This window comes from Trachurus japonicus, chromosome 22 (genome assembly GCF_045865225.1).
Source record: "Trachurus japonicus isolate A0001 chromosome 22, Traja_1.0".
Taxonomy (NCBI): Eukaryota; Metazoa; Chordata; class Actinopteri; order Carangiformes; family Carangidae; genus Trachurus; species Trachurus japonicus.
This window is the reverse complement of record NC_140928.1, coordinates 8,917,475-8,942,489: the sequence shown is the minus strand read 5'-3', so window position 1 is coordinate 8,942,489 and position 25,015 is coordinate 8,917,475. Positions and strand designations below refer to the sequence as shown.

Below are 25,015 nucleotides of genomic sequence, written 5' to 3'. Positions count from 1 at the left end.
ACAGAGTAAAAAAAAACGCCATTAACTTTATTAACTCTATAAAGTTCAGACCTGTAGAGCAGATTTTGAATAGATTTGTTTTTCTTACAGCCTTCACTACTTACCAGAGGTTTAAAGTTAGTTAGTTAGTTTCCTGATTTGTCCTTTACTATAAAACCTTTACTTTTGGGTGTTGTTACTTGTCCCTGACTATATATCAGAGTACAAAACAATAAAACTGTTAATCACAAAAGACAAAAGTAAAAGTATTCATTTGTTTTTGTTATTCTTCCTTTCCTTCTTTGACTAATCTAGGTAGAAATATACAGTAACTTGTTTTTCTCATTTGTCCATACAGCATGATGTTCTGACTCTTATGTGGTCAATGTGGTTGTAATGTATTGTCCTTTCCCTGTGTGTTTCAATTCAATGAAAGTTACTATAAAACATACACATATGTACATTTCTATTTCCCCCTATGTTGTAAAATAGTAAACAACTAATGTCTTTGTGTCTCAGAGTTATTCAGATGAAACCATGTGAGAAGTTCAGAGTGGAAATGTCTCTTTAGTGGAACTCCTAACAACTCTCAGACATCTGAGACTCGACAAGTAGCTCCAACTACGCATTTACTGCATTTTTGTCGGGGGCCACAAGCCAAAATTGTTGGGAACCACTGATTTAATCTTCAAAAATGTGATGTATTTAATAATATTATTATCTGCACAGTAACTACAGCTGTCACATAAATGTTAGTACAGAATTTCAGTCTGAACTCTAAGAGAGTGGAAGTAAAAAGTGGTGTAAAATGGAAATAACTCATGTTTAGATCATTAAATGTGTCTGAGTAGTTGTACTTTTTCTTTTCACCGCTAAAAGAAAAGACATGACTAAATTGGTATGACATTCAACTTTTAGTTTCATTACTTAAAAACAATTGTGTAGTAGATTTATACACTTCACGTTTATAGGAGCGAACTCCAAAAGAGAGTGAAAAGAAAATGAAACTGGATTATTTTGGCGCACTGGTTGTCTTGGTGAAGCAGCAGCTGCAATCAGGGAACAAACTGAAAGAGACCAGTAAAGGTTTTAATAGGGCGTTTGATTGGGGGGTCCAGACTTGTAGCCCTAATGATGGATGAATGCGGAGCCTTCTAAGCGACAGTGACATAATCAGAGAGCTGTAGGTCAGCTAGTGACAGCTGAGTGGCTGTGGCCGAGCCGGAGAAAGAGCCCTTTCAGCTCCAACGCTCGCGGACGCCGATCCAAGTTCATTAACAGTCAGACTGGCTACAGGGCCTGCTGCAGGCTTCTCCGTGCTACACGACACACACACACACACACACACACACACACACACACACATACACACACACACACATACATGTATCAGCATGCACAGACACTTCGAACATCACATAACAAGCAGCTTTTTCTTCCTTTAAAAGTGAATCAGTTTTTGTTCTTAATGGTCCAGAGCTGTGATTTTTCTCCCCTCTCCGCTCGCCTTTTAATGGCTTTGGCAACGTTTTTTATCTATAAACAATAAAAGGTTGGGGCTAAAACATTTTTCTCTGGTTTTGGCCCCTTCACTACTAATCATCTATACACTCTCCCCTCTTTTCCTGCCATTAAGCTCCGATGGAGCCAAACCCGCAGCCCAGCCAAAGAACCTGATAGTCGTGGAACCCATGCAGCTCTCCCCCCACCTTGGAATGCATTTCTGCTGTGCTGCACTTTTCACCATCCGCCCGGGAATGGATGCAACTCCCCCCCACCACCTACCCCCATCAACCCAAGAAAACCCCACCCGCACCCACCCACCCACAGACACAAACACACCACCGCTTGCTTTTGAGCTATTGCCCTCCAAACCTCATCAGGCCTGTGATACGTGCCCACACAAACCGACTGACACCCAGTGGTGGAAAGTTACTACGTACATTTATTCAAGCACTGGACCTTTGCACAATTTAGGTCTATTTTACTTTACTGTTACCATTTTATATCAATATTGTACTTTTTTTTTTAAACTCCACAACTCACAGTTTAAGTTATTTGTACATGAAAATGATAATCATACAAAAACCACAACACGCTGATAACCATTAATCCAGGGGTCGTAAACCTCTTTGTGTTGCGATGCCTTTCCCGTCACATGAATTATCCCATGACCCCTCAGATTTATACTAAGGCCCCATCTGGAGGGGCCCTGACACCTGGGGACCCACTGGACTCAACTTCCCAACTGTAAATAGAGCAGTTAACACTTGCAGCTACAACCGTGAAAATCCTGCTTACCAATTGTTGCATCACGACTAACAACCTAATAATGAACCATCTCCTAATGTTTGCGTAACTGTAATGGATGGGAACGCACATTAATTTGTATTTTCCTTGGCTGATATTCCGCTAATGCGGTTGAAAATTGTGATACATTTGTATGGAAACTTGGCTTGTGAATTATTAGCAGAGTGATTTCCTCTCTAAACTTCTCACATGGTTTCCATTAAATAAATGTTTCAAACTCAAAAGGGGTCAAATCATCCACCGCTTCACAGCCAAAGGCAAACATGGGATGAAAGTTAAAAGTTCACATTTTGCACAGCGGGATATTGTTTATTAGTGTGAATGCTAGAGCCTAAACCGTTTGCGCAACAACAATTCGGGACTTTCATTAATGTTGTAATTTATTTATCGCCAATCTCAGCTGACACACAGCACCGGTGGGACACACCCTGGACATGTTGACATCGTGACAAACAACACACGTAACACTCAATATTCACAACAATCAGAGCATGCCAACTCCACCCTGGGAAACAAACACATGACCTTGTTGCTGAGAGGTGACACTGCTAACCACTGCGCCACTGTGCCGCCCTGCTACTGCTACTAGCCTACTTTTACTCCCACACACACAACTAAATACAACTGCTACCCTACCACTACTTTTTACTACTACTAGCATACTACTATTACTACTACTACTTCTAGCTACTGCTATGAGCCTACTACTATTGTTGCTGTTTTGCATTTTTTGTTTTTCTGTAAAGCACTTCAGCTCAATCTCTAAGTTGAGTTGAGTAGCTACTACCTCCATTACTCCCTACAGCCGCTATGACTACTATCACCTACTAATGCTACTGTAACTACTACTACTATTTCCACTAGCCTACTACATAGTACCTACAACTGCTACTACTACTATTACTATTAACTTCTACTGCTACCAACGTACTACTTCTACTACTGACTCCTATTACTATCCCTACAATTGCTACTACTACTGCTAGCCTACAAGCCCACTACTACTTCTAGCCACTTCTATTAACTATACTGCTATGAGCCTACTACAGTACTACGGTACTACTTCTAGTGACTCCTACTCCTACTGCCACTAGCCTAATACCTCTACTGCTACAACTGATAGTCCTACTATTACCTACTACTAGCATATTACTACCTACAGTTTCTGCTTTACTACTACTACTAACCTACAGTACTACTACTTCTAGCTGCTACTACTATTAACTATACTGCTAGGAGTCTACTATTACCGCCATTACTCCCTACAGCCGTGTGTACAGCAGACTGATAGTCAAAAATACCATTTAAATGCATAATTGTATGTAAAATAGCATCAAAAAATTTCACCGCTGTGTTGGGGGCCCTGTAAAGATTCTTTTAATGGGGCCCAAAATCCCTAGCGGCGCCCCTGTAACTACTACTAGCATATTACTATTACTACTTACAGTACAGTTGCTGCTACTACTGCTATGGGCTTAATACTACCTCCACTACTCCCTACAGCTGCTATCACTACTATTAACTCCCAATGCTAAGCTACTATTACTTCTACTACCACCTGCAACTACCACTACTTACCTACAGATGTTACTACTACTAACTACTGCTAGCAGTAGTAGTTACTGCTGGTAGTTACTATCATCTACTAGCAGTAGTAACTTGTTCAACTCTTTAACTGTTACTCTTAAGCATGCAGGGTTTTTACTGTTTCCTTCATGTTTGACTTTTCAGTTACATATCTTTTGAGCAGTTTCAGTTAATTCTCATTCAGCCTTCGGCATTCGTACTGTATTTCCTTTAGGGAATGTATTTTCTAGTTTGTTTGTTTGTATTTCTCTCTTTCCCACCCCGCTGATCATCTCAGGAACTTTCAGATTTGTCTTGTGACCCTGAAGCCTGATCCCTCAGGAGGTGATCACTGGGCTAAACTAACTTGAGTGAAACAAACTGATAATATTTTGTATTTTCACATTGTTGGTACTTTTATTTCAATAAATAGTCTGAATATTCTTCTATTGCTGAGACGAGATCTCAGGGTTTAATCACACAAACAGGCTCATACGCATACAAAGACCCACAAACACTCCCCTCACACCCCTCTCTTCTTAAATGACCACAGCTGAGCGGAGATAAATTCCTCCCCCCATCACACTTTTTCAGCTTCCCCTAAAACCACAGCAGCGTTCATGGAAGACAGACAGCTTTGGCCAGACTTTTTGTTCTGGCCACTCACTCCAGCATGTGATCTTGTGTTTCAAAATCAACACAATGTGAAGACCGCTTCGACCACCAACAACCCACACTCGCTCCCACCATGTGCAGCGGCATATCCTTTCTGGTGCATCCTTCAGTTTTCCCTCCCACATACTGTACTAAACTCACTTCTTCCACCCCGCCTCCGAGACACGTCGACCTCTCACCTCTCACGAGTGGGCCTTCAGCCGCACGTACAGTAATTTAGTTAGCAGTGGAGGACTCTGAGGTGTTTGCACTGAAAATAACTCGGCTGTGCTGTGCTGTGCTGTGCTGTGCGAGCCGACTGTCTGTGCTTGCTTTGAAACTGAAAATCTTGGAAAGCAAGGAGTGAGGAGGGTGAGAGGGATTAAAGAAAACAAGGTGAGAGGAGGAAAAGCAAAGGCAGACAGAAAAACAGACACTAAAAAAAAAGTGAAGGAAGCAGTGGAGATAAGCAGAGTGTGACCTGCATCCTGACAGTGAAGCCCCCCACCACCACCACCACTACCACCACTTCCTGTGGGAACTATTCTACTGCCCCCTGGTGGTCTAACAACACACTCCTCCTAAAATACACATTCTTTCCCACAGTACAGTAACACCCCCCCCCCCCCCTGCTAAGTTCATTCACTCTCTCTGTGATGACTCAAATTATACACCACGCTCATTCTGTAATTACATAGACCCTAATGGGTACACTTCACATAGCTCACCCACGCTCAGGTTGGAGTCGGAGGAGCTGCAGTGCCCCTGTGTGACGAAGGATTTCCACACCCTGCTACTCTATACCCTTCTTCACATGTACTCGCCTGCAGTGCAGCAGATTATTTCATAAAAGCACCAAGTGGGTTATGACCTGATTATAGATGTAATGAATGTGGAGGCAAAGAAAAATGACACCCAATCTACCTGAGACTGTTCTCCCACCCTGGGGCCTGCCATTGTCCCGTGGATACGTGTGTGTGTTGTACAGTTATTTGAGTTGGGTGTGAATGAGTAAATAAGATGTTAAGACTTCGAAGCAAATTGTAAAAATATTGAATGTTTAAAAATTATATCTTTCCAAGATTTGAATTGTGTCCTGTGTCACTTTGATTCACAACATGCAAAACACATCACACTGTAATTACATGGGTGATTATATGTTGCCATTGTGACTTGATTATGAATGGCCATTTTTGATTTCAGTTTTCACCTAAAAGAATATATGTAATTACTGATGTGATTTGTATTGGGTCTTTTTTTTTTACTAAACAAACATCTCCCTTTAGAGAACATGATTTGCTGTCCAGGGCGTCCGTCTCTGTAGTAACACAACGCTTACGGTGCAAATAATTTTAATCAGTTAAATTGTGATTAATTCTGCGGCCCTAATGGAAAAGTTATGAGACAGGCTACACGTTCTAATAAATCAAGAAAAGCCTCAAGAGGAAGAAACCTCAGGAAGAGCAACAGAGGAATTGGCTTCGATGGCCAGTTCCAATTTAGATCCAGGGCCAAGTTGTTAAAATATGAAGCTCCACGATGACCGCAATCACTTATCAAATCTTTCATTCACAGGGTCTGTTATGTCTTCATTTACATCCCTCTTCACAATGGTGGAGAAAATTCAAACGACTGATGGATATTTGGACGCATTTTCCCATTCTGTGAGCCATTATATTATAAAGTATCAAACTGTTGAATCTAGTGTTTTATGTGCAGTGAGCAGACGCCTACATTCCTCACCACCCATGAGGGAGAAAATAATACAGATTCAATAAGCTACTTTGGAACTGTATGCTGACTCTGGATGCAATTGCAATATCACAATATTACAAAATCAAAATGACATAACTAGGTAGTAATTCTAGAAATTTAGACCCAAGAGGACTTAGATAAAGTTCCACGGGTATGGAAACTTGCATTGGAACTGAGCCACAGCGACTCTTCTCTATCAGCGATAGAAAATCCCAAATCAGGATAAGTTGATGAGGCTGAATCCACCTTAGACTGATGAAAGCTGGACCACATGTAGAAATGCAGAGCTGAGCCCGATAAGATGAGTCTAAGAAGTTTTTAAAAACGGCCAGAGTACAAAGGTCTAACCACCTGGTTTTCATCTGACATCACCCTCGGGCCAGACAGACGGTACACATGTTGTCATTCTAGCGTTAACTATCGTACTTGGAATCGAAATTATCTCACATTTTTTTAACCAATCCAACATGTTTCTCTCGTCTGTGAATGACCACTGCAGCCTCACGGGACACCCAACATAATATACACTTTCTGACAAAACCACCAAAACCTTGAAACCTGGTGTGTGTGCATGTGTGCGTGTGTCACTATGTGCTAATATGAGTATATGCATGTGTTTGCGGTGTTTCTCCTATGGGCCAATAAGCACTGTGGGCTCTTCCCCCGGCCTGCATTTGAGCAGGTTATGGGCTCTGGCTGCAGCAGAGGGAACATAATGGTCTCATTGACTCAATCATAAGCTCTGAACTGCCAGCCTGCCAGCTTTGTGAGCAAGCTGCGGAGTGAGCATTATTGTAAAAAGCCTTTTAAAACCACTATTAAGCCACATTAGGTGTGTGTATGTGTGTGCGAGTGAGGTGGTGGGGGATTTTGTACAGAAGGGAGGTTGTTTTTACACCTTTCCTAAGGAAAAACATTGGAAAGGATCTCACATATTGTGGAGTATTTCACTTGTATAAAAACAAGACAAAGGAACGATTCTGCAGACAGGCTTAATGGAAAAAGAAATCTTGAATCACAGTTTTCTTCCCTCTGTTCCCTGTGTGGTCGCCCGCTGTTGATGTAACTCAGAAAAATGTAGAGGTCGGTGAAAAGCACATCCCTTCGAATGTGGATCAATGTTTTGATTTTTATTGTGCATCGGCTACGAGTTGGGTGTGTACTGTATCTGCAATTAACGCTGACAAGTGAATATATTTTATTACCAGTTTGTGTTTGTGTTTGTAATTGCAGTTAGAATTTAATAGGTGTGGTCTAGATAATTAAAGTTTAAGAAAATAGCAGATCAATTCAGTGTTGTTAATTATGATTCACCGTTGCTGTTTTAAGTTTAACAAGGGCACACCGCACCCATCTTATAGACCTGACACATGAAGCCCAAAGGCAATAAACTATCTGGTCTGATTGAATAATGTCCTGTATTGAAGGTGGCAGTTGACATGTGTTTGTTTGCACTTGCATGAGAGGAAATAACCAGTCAAAAAAATCAGGTGCATATATGAGCACTCCTCCTTCCACGTCTTGTATTTGTAACCTCACAGCCACTATGTAGGACCGTATCCAGATAGATATCGGTAACAATGTAGGTCAACTGCGAGAGCAACTGTACAGTAATCTCATCAATCACTCAGAAAGGTCATCCAGCAATCGGTTAACCAAAAGCTGTCGACAAAATGCGAGACAGCATTGTCAGACGGGACAAAAAACATTCAGACGTGACAATCACTGCAACAGAGGATGGAACCAGAATTACCGCCTCACAGTTGTAAGCTTCTGCCAGCCCGTCAAGTTGCAGCAGGTATGGTAACAACCTCCACGTCTGTTCCCGGGGCACAGCACTGAATCATGGCCAGACGAGTTTGTGCAGAACATTATGATGTCAAAGTGAAGCTAACCTTTTCAAAATGTCATCACCTCAGCGTTTTATTCTGTGCAACATATGTGTTAACTTGTGTCAACGCGTGCATTCATTGTATGTCTGTGTGCAGTGCATGTGTGTCGCACTCAGAGGTAGACCGGTAAGATGACCTGCGAGCCAGACGATACACATTATGACTCAAGCACACAGCCACAACAAAACAGTGGTGACATACAGACTCACACACTTGTCCCGAGCCTTCTGTGTAAATGACATCTGACTCATATCGACACACGCTGATAAACCTGTGAGTGTGTCTAGTAGATAATGAGAGTGAGATAATAGATTTATTGTTCTTCCTAGAACTGAGATTGCTGTGTTTGCAAGTAGGGTTTGTTAAATATAAGCTGACAAGGATCAAAGGATAAAGACCAAAAGCTAAAGGGCACAGATTTGGATGGAGGAGCTTGTTTCCTGAGTGTTTTAAAAACACCTTTTCTAATCTTGCAGCCAAATGACAAAGGCAATATTTAATTCTAACAAATAGACATGAATAAATTTGAAATTGATCTTATGTCTACAGAGCATTTTGTAAACCAGCCACAACACCTGTCAACAGGTTGATGTTAAGATATACGAGTACACAGTTAGTCATTGCGACATTATCGGTATATGATTATATGAGTGCATCATTCGGTTCTCATGGGACAGGCCACACATCCTCACACCTGCAACACTGTATGTCTGTGTGTGTATGTTTGACAGTTGCAACGTTATCATGATGACAGATATGCTGCTCATCGCCACCAACTTCTGTGGTAGCTCCTGCTGCAGTAGGTGTCTCCAGGAGCACATTTTATCATGATGACACACACACACACACACACACACACACAAATGCAGACTCACACGGTGAAAACAATAGAAGCCATGCTATAGCCGCTGGCAACAATGAACCTTTCAGATGCTTCAGATAGTTAAAATGTGTGAATAGCGTGATTTGATGGTGAGGAGAACTCACTGTGACAGACAATACAAGTAGGTCACAACTTACACAGGGAGTAAAGTTTCTACTGTCTAATTAGTTGCTTTATAAACTAATCAATCATTCACTGATTTATCGTGCAGCAGTTTAAAGTGGTTATTAAGAACTTCCAGGTCTCACCCTTTTTTTTGTAACAGGAACCATGCCTGACATAATAATGGTTCAACTTAATCTGCAAAGCATTATTATATAATGTATTAACGCTAAAAAAATACATTGATAAAACTTTGAAAAAGTTGTAGCCTATGAACTGAAACAATTGACAGAAAAATAGCAAACAGTTGAATGTTGACTGAATCATTTTGATTCTAAAATATTCACAATATGGACGCTAACATGCTCACATTTAGCAGGTGTAATGTTACACAGTTTTAGCATGTTATAGGGGTGTGAGTCACCAGAGACCCTGAGATACGACATTATCACTTGCGATATTTAATTCTTCTTTTAGTTTCAACTGCAAATGAAAACTCTGTTAACATTTAGGCTAGTTTTTCTAATAAATTATTGGCTTCTGTATATCGATACAATATTGCCATACAAATTATCGCGATACTATGCTCTATCAATTCCCCCCCAGCCCTACTTAGCGTGCTAATATTTACAACAACAGAGGAAACTCAAATACTACTTTTAGTGTTAGTCAAACAACACAAGCCACTGCATCTGAAGATGTCACATTTGATTCTTGGAATAAAGGTTAAAATTTCCTGTTGTTTCATTGACTAAGTTGATTAGCAGACAGTAATGACTTTAATTATATGTTTTAGTTGCTGTGATAGGTGATCTAAGACTTCCGTGTTCTCTACAGTGCCTGTGTTTCCTTTTGTAGAGTAAAACAATTTACACTATGCCATATTGGATATTTGCAAATTGTTGCCCTATACCAGGAAACCTTGCTTCCTTCTCGTGCTTCATCGACATCAACACAGAGATGAACAGACTCCAGCACGAGTGATGGACAATGGATCCTACAGGCCACATGCACAACCAAAGACCTGCCTCCAGTCACCAACTTCACAATAGTATCATGTCACATCCCACTCCACTACACATATATAATACACACACAATGACACAGACAGGTGTGGCTTTCTCAAGACCCAAACAGTCAGGTTAGTTATGTGAAACAACCGTTTTCCTTCCCTCCCCCTCTCTTCCTTATCTCCTCAAACAGGCCCTTTACCTTTTATCTGCTTCTTTAACAGCCCTTAACATTTCACATCTGCTCCGACAAACTCCCATAAACATTAAATCCTTTCCATATCAAAGCCAACCACTGGCCGTTGGTCTGAATAAACAAGACAGCATGAAGACTTTGGCCAGCATGAGTAATGATGAAGTGGGGTTAAAGTACTACAAACTAAGAACCAGGAAGAGGAAAGCACCGTCTCAGACTAATCTACAACCTCCGTTCACCCAATCTTTGATGACAAAGGGTTATGTGTGTGTGCAACATATCAAATAAGGACAGGAAATCCTTGACCTTATCATTCAAGTGAGCAGGTATCTTGAGTTGCATGAATTCTTTGTCATTCTGGTCAAGTGTAAATTGATCTCTGAAGCATCTATCGACTTTGCACAGCTCAGCACAAGTGGGCATGTGAATTTTGAGACTTTGGAATTCGCTTACAGATGCTCTTAATTGTCCCAAATGTCCAGGCCACACACCAAACACACATAACTGACTGAAATCACTGCAGTGTTGCCCAGGTTAAGAGGGGTCCAGATGGGCTGGCTGGGGGATGCTCAGATGGGCTGCATTCCTGAGAAAACTTAAACCTGGCGGGACATTTTTTCGAATATGGGTGGTCTGCCAGTGTAACGTGGGACAGGCGAGGGCACAGAGATGCACCAACTGTCGGCGAGCCGCGATGACCAGACATCAAAGGGCGCGAGGCGTCCGGTGGAAAGTGACCCGCGGTCCACTCTGGCTTAGTCTGTCGCCCTCAGCGGCCCCGGCCCGCCAAGATCACAGCCGCTCCGTCATAGATCTGCCTCACATTGTCCCAAAGGACCAACACTCACACACTCACATTCCCAGCATCCCAGACTCCCAGTCAAGGTCAGATTGTGGCACCTGCTGGACAAGACTGGGGGGAGGGAGGGAGGGAGGGTTCAGGGGAAGTTGGGAATGAGTGTGAACCCCTAACCGCATGACCCCGTGACCTCTGTAGCACCAATCTGGCCCTGTCCTTCAACAGCTGCAGAGGAACAACCATGTTTGTCCTTGAAGGTCTAAAAATGATTGACAAAGAAATATTTCAGTGTTAAAAGAATAAAAACTACATAAATGGTTGTGTTTTTCAAATCTATCTTCACCTTCAATTTGCGGTGAAACTTGCTGGTTTCTGTTGCTAGGAAATTCACCAGAATAACAGATGGGGGATGATATCCACAGTCTTGTTACTATTGCTACACATTTTGCAACCAACCGGTGCTGTTATGTTTTCTTTTGGTCCTCGTTCACTTTCAAGTTGGGGTTGACAACTTCGGTTGTTTGATAAACAGAATGATTGTGATTGGTGATTATCTGTCATGCAAATCAGGCTTGTCAATCACCGGCCAACTCTTGTATCAGATAAGCTTCTTAGTGATCAGTCATGGAAAATGAGAATGTGACTGTGGTGCATACACTGTACATGCATTGCAACAATGCTGCTGAAGCAATGTGTTGTGCAGCCTTAGTCCATCTTACATGCAATAATGCATTTTAATAAAATTCAGTTGAAGCTAATATGAGACTTTGGGAGACTGAGACAAGCTGAATTTATAGTGCTGCATTAAAGGGTTGCAGCTAAAATTTGCACTCACCTACTTAATTAAAATATTTTCGGGAAGCAAACATCATGATTTCGTCATCCTTAAAGGTTAAGGCGAATGTTCTGAAGAACATTAGGGATTAAGAAATGTGGGATCTTACTCACTGGAAGTTTGTTTTCCACTGAGGTTCCACAAATTCTTTTAATGTCTTTCAATCAAAATTTGTGGTTGACGCGAGAACAAGATTCCCTGTAATCAGCATCCCCACTTGGCCTTGCTGGTTTCACAGTCATTGTCTAGACCTGGTAATCTTGGCACCATGTGAGCCTGACCAAGTTGTTTTCCAGGGAAATTAAAGAATGAGGTCAGTGATGAACTCACAGACAATGAGACAGACCTGCTTACTCATCCAGCCCTTCAACAGCCATTCACATAACTCACTGGCCCCGCTGAAAGCCCAAATCCTGCAATTCCAGTTTGTGCAACCTATTTTCCATCTCTGTCACTTGTCAAAGTCTGTGTGAGTGTGTATGTGTGTGTGTGTGTGTGTGTGTGTGCTGTTTGGTGTGTACGTGCCTGCCTACTTGGGTGATTGACATGTCAGTACAGCCAGAACAAACATTAAAGGAGCCCGGTGAGCGCTAATGAAAGGTTGAAGGGTGTGTGTTTGTGTGTTTACAGGCGATATCAATCACTAACATCAAGCTTGCTGACTAAGAGGTCAAAAGCAGTGCCGCAGAAACAAAAGGGGGGGAGGCGGAGGGAGGGGGGGGGGGGGTGCTCAGGTAAGTTCCCAATGTTACATCACAATGACTGTGAACTCACTGCACTATCTGGCCACTGGCCCTCAGCCAATCAGTGAACTGAATGAAGGGAAGGGCATGCCAAGATGATGGATGAGGATTAAAGACTATTAAGGACTAGCATTGATTCCAAAAAATGACAGGTCAGATCATGCCTTGACTATTTCTGCCAGCTGTAAAGCTCAGAGGTTTTTGGCTTTTTCCACCTGTACTCCTGCATTTAAAGTACTACAGTGGACCACATATAACTATTATTTATGTATTTCTTCATTTATTTTGTAACGGGACGATACACAGTATTAAACATTATTATTAATACCCATTTGATGCATTGTACAAGAGCTAGCTTAAAGCTAATCTAAACTTGAAGCCCCTTGGCACGTCACAAGCAAAACATAAGTAACTTTCCATAATTTGAAAACAAGCACATTTTTGTCTTCTTATGTTTCAGGCTCTCAATGATTTACTGGAAGCAGCAGTGGTAAAGAGCACCATTGTCCTCTGTGTATTTTTATGATTGTAGTTTGATCTGACACCAATAGTAGTAAAAATATTCCAACTGAGCCAAGAGGTTTGAGTGTATGTTTGCCCAGGTCCACAAAATGTTCGGTTGTCTTCAATTGTCTTTGTTTTTGTCGACCTAGTGCCCAAACCCCCAGAGATATTCAGTTCAACGTTATGTAAAATCAAGACAAGCAATAAATCTGAGACATGAGAAGCAGGAACAAAAGAATGTTTGAATGAAAAATAGAAAACCAGCAACTGATCATCAGACTAATCCGTTAATCAGCTTTAGCTCCACTATTTATACTATTATCAAAAGGATGTTGAGCTTTTGTGTTTTCTGGTTTATCTTTGAGCATCTCACAGGTTGCACAGTGTGCACGGCATGCAAATTAAACTAGATGTGCTGGCATTAAGTAGAACTAAAATGATCTACACTTTATCAAACTTCCAAAACAAATAAAACAGATCATTTATGAAATAAACACTTGTTGTACTTATTGTGATAATTGCATTGATGCTTTGTGTGTATTGTTTTTACTTTATAAAATAAATAATCTGCCACTGTTATAACATGACAGAAGCAGAAATGATTAACTTCTAAAATCAGCATGTTAGCATTATCAGTCACAATGCTGTTTGCATTTAGCTGTAACACAACCTCACTGTGAGCTTGTAGTGAGCTTGCACAGATGTTAATTAATGAGTTACAGTAGAGTACTAGAACAATATTTGATTTACTGCTGCAAAGAATATCTAATTATGTTTACAAACTGGGTGGCACAGTGGTTTGCATGTCACCGATCTGCAACGTTGCTCCATCTGGGTTCTCAGGGTTCCCTGCCATCGTCCAAATACGTGCAGCCTTGGCCGACCGGCAACTCTGAATTGCCCGTAGGTGTGAATGTGAGTGTGACTATTGTTTGTCTCACATGTCGGCCCTGTGATTGACTGGCAACCTGTCTTGGACCCTCACTCTATGTCAGCTGGGATTGGCTCCATTGGCCCCTCGGCCATGACCCTTCTGACAGCACATATATTCAAACAGTTGTTGATGCAAAGGTTTCAGTATTACATTCAGCTGTCTACAGGAACAATGACAGAAATACTAGTTGTAATGGTTGATAGTTTACACCTTGACTGCTCTCTCACCTCTGCACATCTGTACAATCCAAGTGAGTATAACATGATTCAGTGATTAAAAACAGCCGTACTGAGCTGCCACACATTACCATACTTGCATAACAGTGTAGTCTGATGATGCCCCCCCCCCCGCCCCATTTAAAATACACTACAGGGAGTGAGAGCTGCACACATTGCAGGATCTGTCCTTTACGCTGAATAGTCCCCATGCGAGGGCTCTTACAAGGACACCTGAGCTATGACCCCGGCCGTTTGTCTTAATTACACCTGACGTTGGAAACTTCTCCTGTCACACTCAAACCAGCTTCTATCGAGCAACTCGCACTGCAGTCACCTGCAAGCAATCACTCATCTCCCTTCTCCTGTTGCACCAAACACACACTTTTATGCACACACACACACTTTTAAGCACACCCCACGAAACCTCACATCCACAGAGGGGCTATTCTATCGCCAGACGTTGGCGTGCAAAGCAGCAGCGGCGCACTATTTTTATAATGACAAGAGAGATTTGTAGGGAGGGGGGAGGCTTGTTGTGGAGAGCAGACATGATGTAAAATAACTTAACTGCTTCGTAAAGCACATGAGTGGACCGAGGGAGGCGGGGGAGGTCGGGGTGAGAGGAAGGAGAAGCTCCCATGAGGGGAGCAGGCGAGCTGAGGACCACAGTTGGACTACACAAACCACGCCGAGCTCTGCGCCAAAGTCAACACCAGCGAACCAAACAGATGCTGTTTATGTTGCTGCCAAATTACGCTTTTTTGCTACTTGACCTTTTTTTTTCGTAGCCGGGTAAACATGTCCGACCGCACGTTTTTCACCCAAAAGTTGTTGCTGGTCGCGACGTTTTACTTTAACCCCTTTATGTATTAATTCCATGCTGTATAAAATACTTAATAAATGTTTTATAACACAGTTGTAAACAGCTAGAAACCCAATTTTAAGTATCTATTACTAAAAAAACAAACCTGACGTAATTATAATTATGATTAAGGAATTCTCCTTAGGCATCTGTCAGTGGTATATTATAAATGACTAATGACTAACATGGTGCAATTGAATTTGATAATACAGCATGTAATAACACAGGATTACATATATGGGAGCCAATTCATTTACTTTACTGTACCTGGCAGTACTGGACACAAGTTAAAGTGGCAACAGTTAAATTACTACACATTTTGGGGATTAAAACTAAATGTTACATCTGATTTTCCAGCTCAAGCATACAGTGTCCAGCTGGTACTGGGTGACTGGTACCTGTAGGGCGATAATTACAGAACACGCTATACCCTACAGTGTTACAGGAAGGCTGGCAAATAAAGATGTCATCCTCTGTGACAGACATTTGGACTGACAGCCCAGTACTGGCCCGGTGCCAGGTGTGGCCCAACCAGGCTCTTGACATTTAAATCACTGTGAGAAGAGAAAACCCCAGCCAGTGGAGCACAGGTTAATCTGGCCTCGGTGCCAAATACGTTGCACATTGGAAATATCAGCTGTCAGTCCACACATCAAAGTAGCTCTATAAATAAACGCTGACTGTGCCCCTCTGCTTTCAGCTCCACCAGCTTGAGAGGACGAGGGGGGTGGGGGGGTGGGCTATACACCACAGAATTGACCCGGGCCGGAAATCACACTGTTTTCCTTGACTCTCAAATGGAGACTTTTTTTTAAACAGAGCAAATGGTTGAAAAAACAAAGGCTATGAATGTCCCGCATGTTTCATAATCAGACGTCATACTGCAGCACACCTGCACAAACAGAAGCCTCCTGAAGAGCGGCTCACATGCACACGGCAACAAGCCCCTCAGCGGTTCGTATAGCAGGCCGCACCAGGTCTGGGCCGGCTAACTCAGGTTTTGCATATAAAAATGAAAGTTTCCACATCGAGCGAAAACTAAAAAGAGGCGGTTGACCCCGTCTGAAAGCAGCAGTACAGCGCTCGCCCACCTAGATAAAGGAAAAGGTACGAGCTGAAATGGCAGGAGTGGTGTGGTTGAAGATGTTGATGTAAAGTCTAAGAAGTAAAACACAAGCACATGTTCTTACTCGGCGGTGGAGGAAATATTCAGACACGTTACTGAGAGGTGCCAGAGGAAAAGCATCAAAAATGGGGTGGCTCATCTGGTGTAGCACCTACTGTACCAAGGAGGCTTTGTCCTGACTGGAGTGGCCATGGGCTTGAATCCAACCTGGGGCCCTTTGCTGCATGTCCTCCCCTCTGACTTTCCTGTGTTTCTCCACTGTCCTGTCAAAATAAAAGCCCAAACTTCAATCAAAACAAAGAGTCATGCATCTTCATTCCCAGTGAAGTAAAAGTAGAAAAACTTCACATAACTGTTACACTGAGAGACTGACTGAATGACTGACTGAGTGATCAAAGGTGCAACTGAGTATTTCTTATTTGTTTTGTGACTATTTTTACTTGAGAACTTGCTTCACACTCTTCAGTACAGTACATGTACTGTACTATGTTGCCATCCACAGCTGATGTAACACAGCTGTAAGTTTCAAAAGCCCCCCACCAGGTGTTGCCCCCTGGGTAAAAAAAAGAAAAAAGAGAAAAAAAAAGGCCATGCCCATGGTTTCTCCAAGTGGTAGGTACCGTGGCAAGAAACCAACAAGAACAAACAGACTCAAACACAGCAGCTGACACAGACACACACACACACACACATACACACACACACATAGCCACAACCAGTCACTCAACCTAATGGCATCCTGGAGTTCCTCAAGAGGCCTGTGTCAGACTCGGCCCCCCCTGCCACTGCTGGTGGCTTGGAAGCTCCACATGGAAAACACAAACACTTCCCTCTACAGGCGAGTCATTCTCCCACAGTCGGAAAACATGACGGGCCGATGATGACCAGGAAAGCTTATGCAACAAGAAGCCCCTGCAGCTCAACCCAGGGGGTGGGGTGGGGGGGCGCTGAGCAATGCTGTTAGATTCTTATCTGTGCTTATTTGAATGATGAAATATTGTGTGTGTGTGTACAGATGCACGCACACACATAGACACGTGAGTGTTTGCACACCCAGCAGCTGTCATTACTGTAAACATGCAGGCAATGTGACAGTAAATGCCGTTAAATACAGTTAAGTCATATTGGAGATGGAGGAGCGACAGTTTGCTTGTACCTGAAGCTTATTTGTTTCCAGTAATTGCATCAGGACCTCAGTTACACACAAGGAGCAAAAATGAGCGGGAGATAACTGAACACCTCCGCAACGCCTCCTCCTCGCTACAACAGTATATCTTTACTGTGAAATCTATATACTGTATAGCCTAATTCTAAGCTGATGTCAAAAGTTTAGCGTGTTCGCTTTTGTATTCATCACTGACAAAATACTCATAACAGTCGTTCCCTCTGGAACCACATGTCATTGGTTTCTATGTGTGATGGGATTTATGTGTAGCGGGTGAATTGTAAACAGGTACACTGTAATGTGTTTTTGTCTCAGTGTCTGTTTTTTATTGTTTTTATTGAAGTACACTGCCTCACTTCATCATGTCAGCAACTGGAGGGTGAAGAAACGGTTGTATTACCCACTGCCTTGTCTGCCACATGCTATAAAAACATGAATTCTGTCTTGTTCTGTTCCACCAGCAGTCCAAAACCTCAAAATATTTAATCTACGATTACATATGACAACAAAAACTTTATTTTAGAAGCAGAATTATATATTTGGTATATTCACTAATATTGCTTTTGAGTGTATTCATGTATTCTATTAACCCATAATGCAAAGCACTGATGGAGCTGCTTGTATCTGCAGACAATAAACTAAGAGAACCACTAACAACACAACAGGGAAGAGACAATAAATGAATATAAAAGACCAGCCTGTAATAATACAGTGTGCAAACCTTTAAGACGTATTCTTATCCCAATAACTAGCAAAGGCAGAAAGATGAACATGAACATTATTCATGAAGTTCACTTTGTCCACTTTATTTAAATCTCCACACTCATGAAAAACAGTTAGTTCCTCTTCCCTGGAGCTGCTGGGCTGCGGGTTTTAAACTGTTAAAGGTTTACTTCCTCCGCTGGCCAGCAGAGGATTAAACGGTCCGAACTGCTCACTTCATAAATATTTACAGGCATAAAGAAACATTGGTAGGTAGCATCACCAGCCAGTTCCTGCAGCCTTGGTGGCCAAATGGGTGTCTAAGGTCATGTTTATGGGGAGAAACAGTGGGAATAAAATGTGTAGTTCAGAAGGAGCCAACATAACTGAGCCAGCCTCTGCATTTGGATCCCATCAAAACCGAACTATGATGACGTTAGAATGTGCTAAGTGCAAGGATTCCCACTTCAAAGTAGGGAACGAGGACGGGCCCGGGCTCCAGTACAGTGTGGCGTCTGTTTGAAGCTTAGCGGACCATGTTAAGACACAAAGCAGACTGAGGCCCTTGGGCCTTCTGGACTGAAGGGAAGCTGGCATTGGCTACGTTGGACAAATAAGACACTCTGATCAGTGCCCAAAAAACTTGCATCTGAAAAGGCCAATGGAAAGGAAGCTGGACTTGAGATTAAGCAGGGATGACACATGCAAATTAAAGACATATACAGACTGAAGCCCTCTGAAGCTGAGGAAGGAGAGATGTTGAATGGGCCCAGTGCGCCCCAAACCCAGGTCAAGCTCCTCCTGCAGCTATACCCGCGGACCGCAGAAGGAACAGCAGCACATTAATTTTAATAACTGCTTTTATTTTCTCTCCTGCCAGCAGCTATTAATGTAATTCATGCTCTGCCACGTACCTGGAGAGCAGAGCTGCCGTTAATAGTCCTGGACACCTCGGACGCAGAAACACAAGACGGGGGGATAGGACGGATAACCAGCGATGGGAGAAGCAGTCCGATCTTTTACTGACGTGATATTAGAAGCGATGTTTAAAAAAAGACACTCTATTACAACTAAAGACCTTCATGTTATTCCAGTTATCATCAAAATGTACTTGATGTATCCGAATTGGACGTACTAGTACACCTGAAAGTGACTGATTAGATTTTATATTATTACATGCAGTAGACTTCAGTTTGATGCTTAAAACCCAAGCACTAAAGTAGTACAAGTAAACGTTACTTTAATTATGAAACGTAAAGGTCCCAAGCCTAGAGTCTAATAATTAATAATACAGTCTATTGTTGGATATTTTGACCTAATTTGTCAATGCAGCACTTTTTTTTTTGCACCACCATTTTTCACAACGAGTTACATAAAAGTCAAATGCTTCATCAACATTTACTGTCTTTGTTTGCATCACATTTTGCTTTAGTTTGTTTTTAATCAATAAACCAGTTTTTATCAGCCAATATAAACTAAGCTGAAATGAACAAAATAAAGGAAATACTCAAGTGAAGCGCAAATATTTAAACACGATGTTTGCTGCTTTCCAGAGAAGCACAATACAAAAAGAAAGAGAGAGAGAGAGAAAAGGCAACGTTAGCTGATTATCTAATAGACTGAAGTCCAGGATGTTATAAACTGGTTATTTACAGTGCAAACAATGTGAGTTTGAATATAGAAAACAGAAAGCACAAAAATGGGCAGGGCAGTGGAACATTCTCTGTTTTGGCAGGTTCTCCATTGACCTCAAGCCTGGATCTGTTTTGCCTGAATGCTGCCTTCTTATGAAAGAACTTTTTTTTTTTACCACTGATATATTGAGCAGATTGGATGGGCTGCAGACAGTGTCTGTGCAGAAGTTATAGTGTAGGTCTCTGCACTATAACACAGTATTCAGTTACGCCTCAGTCCAGGATTTTGGTCACAACACGTTATCTCCAATGGCTTACTGCAGATTTATACTACACTTTAGAGGCAACAGTGATAGCTCCTCCTCAACACACTTTTTATTTCAAGCAATTACCCCTGAAATTAAATACATGTAAAGCAGCCTGGGAAAGTGCCATTTCTTCTCGTTATGCAAAGCCTCACAGGAGATAAGCCGTGACCGTTAACAAAACGGCGGGTTTCTAGAGCGCTACAGCTGGCCACAGGTTCAAACTGTCAACATGAAATATGCACAAACCTGCTGCATGCCTGTTGTGGCTTTACACAGGAGCTCTGCCAGGTATAAAGCTTAATTTTACTAACTGGCGGGCTGAGAGTCTCCTTGTTTTCATTCAGGATCTGTCATCTCATCGCACTCTAAAGCCCGTCTCCTGGACCCTGGGTGTCTCATTACACATGCCTCAGGACAGGAAATGGATAGTGAGAAGCCGTATTTTAAAAGTTATCTCCAAGAGCACACCTGGGGAGAAGACAGGTTCTTTAACTAAGGGGGGGAAAAAGACAAATCAGCTGTAATTCAAGCTATGCGGGCGGCCTTTCAAAAAGAGGCTAGTTAGGAAAAAATATTTTGGAAAAGATTTCTATACACTCTGAACACTGTGCTACATATCCTATTGAAGAACATACAGGTATACTGTCTGCATCACGGCCCCACATCTATTACTGTACTCTAAAACCTATGATGATGTTCTGTAGTGAAAATATGGTGTCACACATACAGACTTACCAACATATGGAGCGCGTTGCTTGACCTTTGTGGCGAGTTATCCTCCATCTCTCTGTTGTTGCTGTCAAATAGATGCATATTTTAAAAATAGCAAATGAAGACAAATTATCATAAGATGGCCACATTTACAAAATAAAATAACTAAAGTTTTCTATGGTTTTCCCACAAAGGACTTCAATTACCAAGTAAAGATTACACAACTACCTCCTCTTATCATCAATCATTCCTAATTTCAAGAGTTTAATTTCAGGACATGTGTCTCCTATCTCACTGAAGAGTTTGATCTCATTGCATGGCCTCCCAAACCATATACTGTAGGCTAGTATACAGTATCATTCTAGTATCCCAGTGCTTTAAAATGTTGATGTACAACAAAGAAAAAACCTCTGTACAAAGATTTCAAACAGTAAAAGTGAAGTAAAATAATATTTTGTGTCTTCAGACCATAGCATTAGACGTCAACAAACCATCTCAGAGGATGTGTTTGTCCTAACCAGAGCAGTATGAAGATATACTACAGTACAGTAGGGTCAAAAAAGGAAGAAGAGAGCATGATCAATGAGCCGTTCTCCCTCTCGCTGCCTGTCCAGCCCTGACTGCAGGAGGGCCTGACTGCCAAAGCAGGCTACATGGAGGGAAAAAGTGACTTTCAGTTTTCCACCAGGATCTAAGCAAGAGACCCAGCCCGTGTCCAAAGCTGTGAAGGCATGAATGTGTTTCGGCAAACGCCTGACGCATTCGCTCATTCACACGTCAAACAAGTTTCCCTTCAATGGAGGCCTCTTTCTTCACCGGCACTGATTCAGTGGAAATGCAAATGTTAATGTCTTGCCCTGATTTGATGGAACCATTCATTTTGTCAATGCACCATGACGCTGTCACTCGCCCCACCACTCTCCAATGCCAACCTGACATTCAGCTGTCCAAGAGACTTAAGAAACACGGCGTCGCCCCTGCACACCTGCACGCAGTTTGAGTCAGTTTAATGATCTAAAATATAACAGTATAAAGTGTATAAAGTAACTCTACATCATCGAATTAAAAGATCAGCTCCAAACCAAACACAGTTCTGTCAACACTCACTGTAATTTCCTTACTACATGTTCACTTTCAGTATGCAACATAACTACAACTCTGAAGAAAGATCTTTTACATTAATACATTATGTTTTTGTTCACTAATAACAGTCCAAGGTATTGGCTTGAAATGGAAACAGTTAACAAATGTGTATCAACACATAGCAATTTACAGTATAATCACATTATGTTATTTTTCAAATGGTTCTTGTGTGTCTACTTGCAATATAGTGAATTAAAGCTGTTCGCCACAAGAGGGCTTCTCTGCTCTAGTAACTTGGTGTGGTCTCCACTGAGAAAAGGAAGCACATTATTGTCTGTAGCCCCCACCTCATTTATCAACACATCAGTAGCTGGTAAAATCACATATAGTACTGTATTGGGTAAAATTTTTGTGCAATGAAAACATGAATGTCATCCTGTGTTTATTTCATCATTACTATCTTTAAATAACTTTCCATTTTGAATAATATTGATATGATACAATATGAGTAAGAGTGTAACCACAATAAAGCAGTTACAACACGTGCATGTTTATAAAGGCTGCTGGCCAGTCTCATTGTTTCCCTGTTTTCTATAACCTAACCACAGGCCTCCTGAGTCCTGCCCACTCATACTGTACCTGGTGTGATTTTTTTGCTATTAATAAAATTCATTCCTCGCCTTTTTACCCATTCACATTTCCTGTCAGTCTGACTGGAAACTTGACACTGAGAACAATGAAGTCACACAAGAAAAGCGCGGTGAAACCTAAGCTTAACACGCATTACAGTACACATGTGAACGCAAACCACACTCACATTACAAGTCCTAAAATCTGCCTCAGGGAGGACACTTGTCAACTGCAGTGCACTGATTACAGGTTGGGGGATCTCCATATTTGGAGAACAGGTGACTGATTGGAGGAGACATGATGAAGCCACATGTTGACAGTGTCAAATCAGGCTCGGCCACAGCAAGTTCTTACCGCAGAACGTGTGAAGTGGACACACCCTCGTGAAGACAGGTAGGCACTGCTATAGCCGAGGGCCTCAGGGGCCAGAGAGAAATAACAGCCTATTAGACCATTGCCAAGACATGTTAATGACCCAGATTCTCACTACCTGGCCCAAGGTGTGGCATTAACAGAAAGAAGAGATGAAACATTTTCCCCGGGGGCCTCTAAAGAAAGCAAAAAAAAAAAAAAACTAAATCTGTCTTCGCAGCATTTTTAAAACAAATAAACTTGATTATGCTTACATAATGTTGGTGTCACAACCTGTCATAAACGCATGATGAGTTAAAACCAAAGAGTCAACTCTTCATATTGATCGAAATGAGGTGGCATGCTGTTGCACATAAAACCATACAACAACTGCCCCTGCCAAGTTATATTATAAACCAATATTTGTCCCTCCTTGGAAAGTCCAGTCATAAAAAGCAGTTTCCTCAACAAACTAATCTTTGAATGCAGACTGATGATGACTCACAATCAACCTGTGTCCTCGAGCAGTTTGATCACAGCCGCCTTGTCTTTTTTGGTGAAAAAGAGCCATCATGTGGCCACATCAATGATCTGCAGCTTAGGACAGAAATAGACAATAGATGATAGATAATAGATGATAGATGAGGGGGTTGTGTCTTACACCAGGGCAACAGGTGGGAGTATGCAAATGCTAATACAGTGTACATAAAGTGTAAGTACCTATATCTTCATGTAACTTGTATAACTGGCGCTATGACAAATAATCACAGGCATGCTTACAAGTCATATGCTGATGTTTTACTGTCCCAAATCCAACCGGTTGAGGCAGACCACATCCCCATCCCCACCCATCATCCTGAGTCCGGTTCTGTGGGAGGTTTCTTTGCGGGAACTGCTGGGTTTCCTCACTAATGCTTGACATTAATGTGTATTGTGATTTATTGCAACACTTAATAAAATTAAAATGAACTGCTGAGTTTGAATCTTAGATAAACACTGAAGGTCATTAGGTCATTACAACCTCCCCTCCTCCACAACAGACTAGTAACTTATAGTGTTTTTTAATAAGTTACTTAGGCCTACTAATCGAATAAGAAGAATGCCAAGCTAGCAGCATCATAAACTTTGGCTAATTCATTTTCTCTAAGCTAACGAATAACACAATAAATAGTTGTAAAGTAGCTTACTTACCACTGCTGACTGATTCTTTCAGATGAATACATCACGTTTAGTCCGCAACACGACAAAAATAAAAAGACTTTTAACTTTTTATCCCTGAGTTCCGATTCTTTTTTTGAGTTTCTGATCCAGGCAGGTAGCTAATGGGCCGCCGCCATCTTTGTTTTGATTTCCCACTGGCCTTGTGACCTGGGAAGTAAATAGAAAGTAAAAAAAATAAAAATAAATACAATAAAATTAACATAGCCTACTAGTTGATAACGAGAGTAGATGTCATGTCATAATAGGCTATAGTAATAATGTTACAGCAATTCAAGGGTTAGGGAAGGTTAGGCTTCAGCTTCTTTTATTATTGCACTTCTGCACAGTAGGCTACTATTACCATCATTGTAGTGTAGGCAATATATAGAATAGCCTAACTATGACTTGAGTCTGTACTTTGGCTTCTAATGTATTTATGACTGCATATGTATGCATCAGGGTATGTTTTGTCAGCACACAGAAATGAAGATGTTTCCAAAACACATTTAATGATCAAATAAATACATTTAATCCCAAAGTTTGATAAATCATACATGAACATAATCAAAGTGAGTGATACAGTACAGTCAGTTCACTAAAAACCTGTACATTTTTATTTAAAAAATAAGTAACCATTACAGTACATGGGGATAATAACTACTTGGATAAAGTCAGAGTTTGGAGGAGAAATTGAAACATTTTGGACATGCAGCCTTTAGAATAAAAATATCGGAGATTCAGTTCAATTGTAGTAGACTATAGGCTACTGTACATGCACATACAAATACAGAGACCGTGTCTCTGTACAACACACTAAACACACTCACTTAGTAGGCTACTCCTCCATTCGCATATTGCAGAGA

The 25,015-nt window shown here is 41.6% G+C and overlaps 1 protein-coding gene across 3 annotated transcripts in view; it reads right to left on the bottom strand.

Annotated features, from left to right (window-relative positions):
* The window catches only part of LOC146963434 (uncharacterized), a 60,979-nt gene extending 36,709 nt beyond the window's left edge, over positions 1–24,270 (bottom strand). The window contains exons 1-4 of one of the 3 annotated variants that reach the window (XR_015034712.1): positions 24,144–24,270; positions 20,913–20,973; positions 19,150–19,257; positions 16,529–16,631 (exon numbers count right to left, since the gene is read on the bottom strand). Coding sequence is in view for 1 of the 3 variants with exons in the window: in XM_085767176.1 (XP_085623302.1) it covers positions 16,529–16,631; positions 24,144–24,175 (135 nt within the window). In the remaining 2 variants the exon portion in view is untranslated. The remainder of the gene's footprint in view (positions 1–16,528; positions 16,632–19,149; positions 19,258–20,912; positions 20,974–24,143) is intronic. The other 2 variants (XR_015034713.1, XM_085767176.1) reach the window with 2 other exon arrangements.
* Positions 24,271–25,015: the final 745 nt, after the last annotated feature.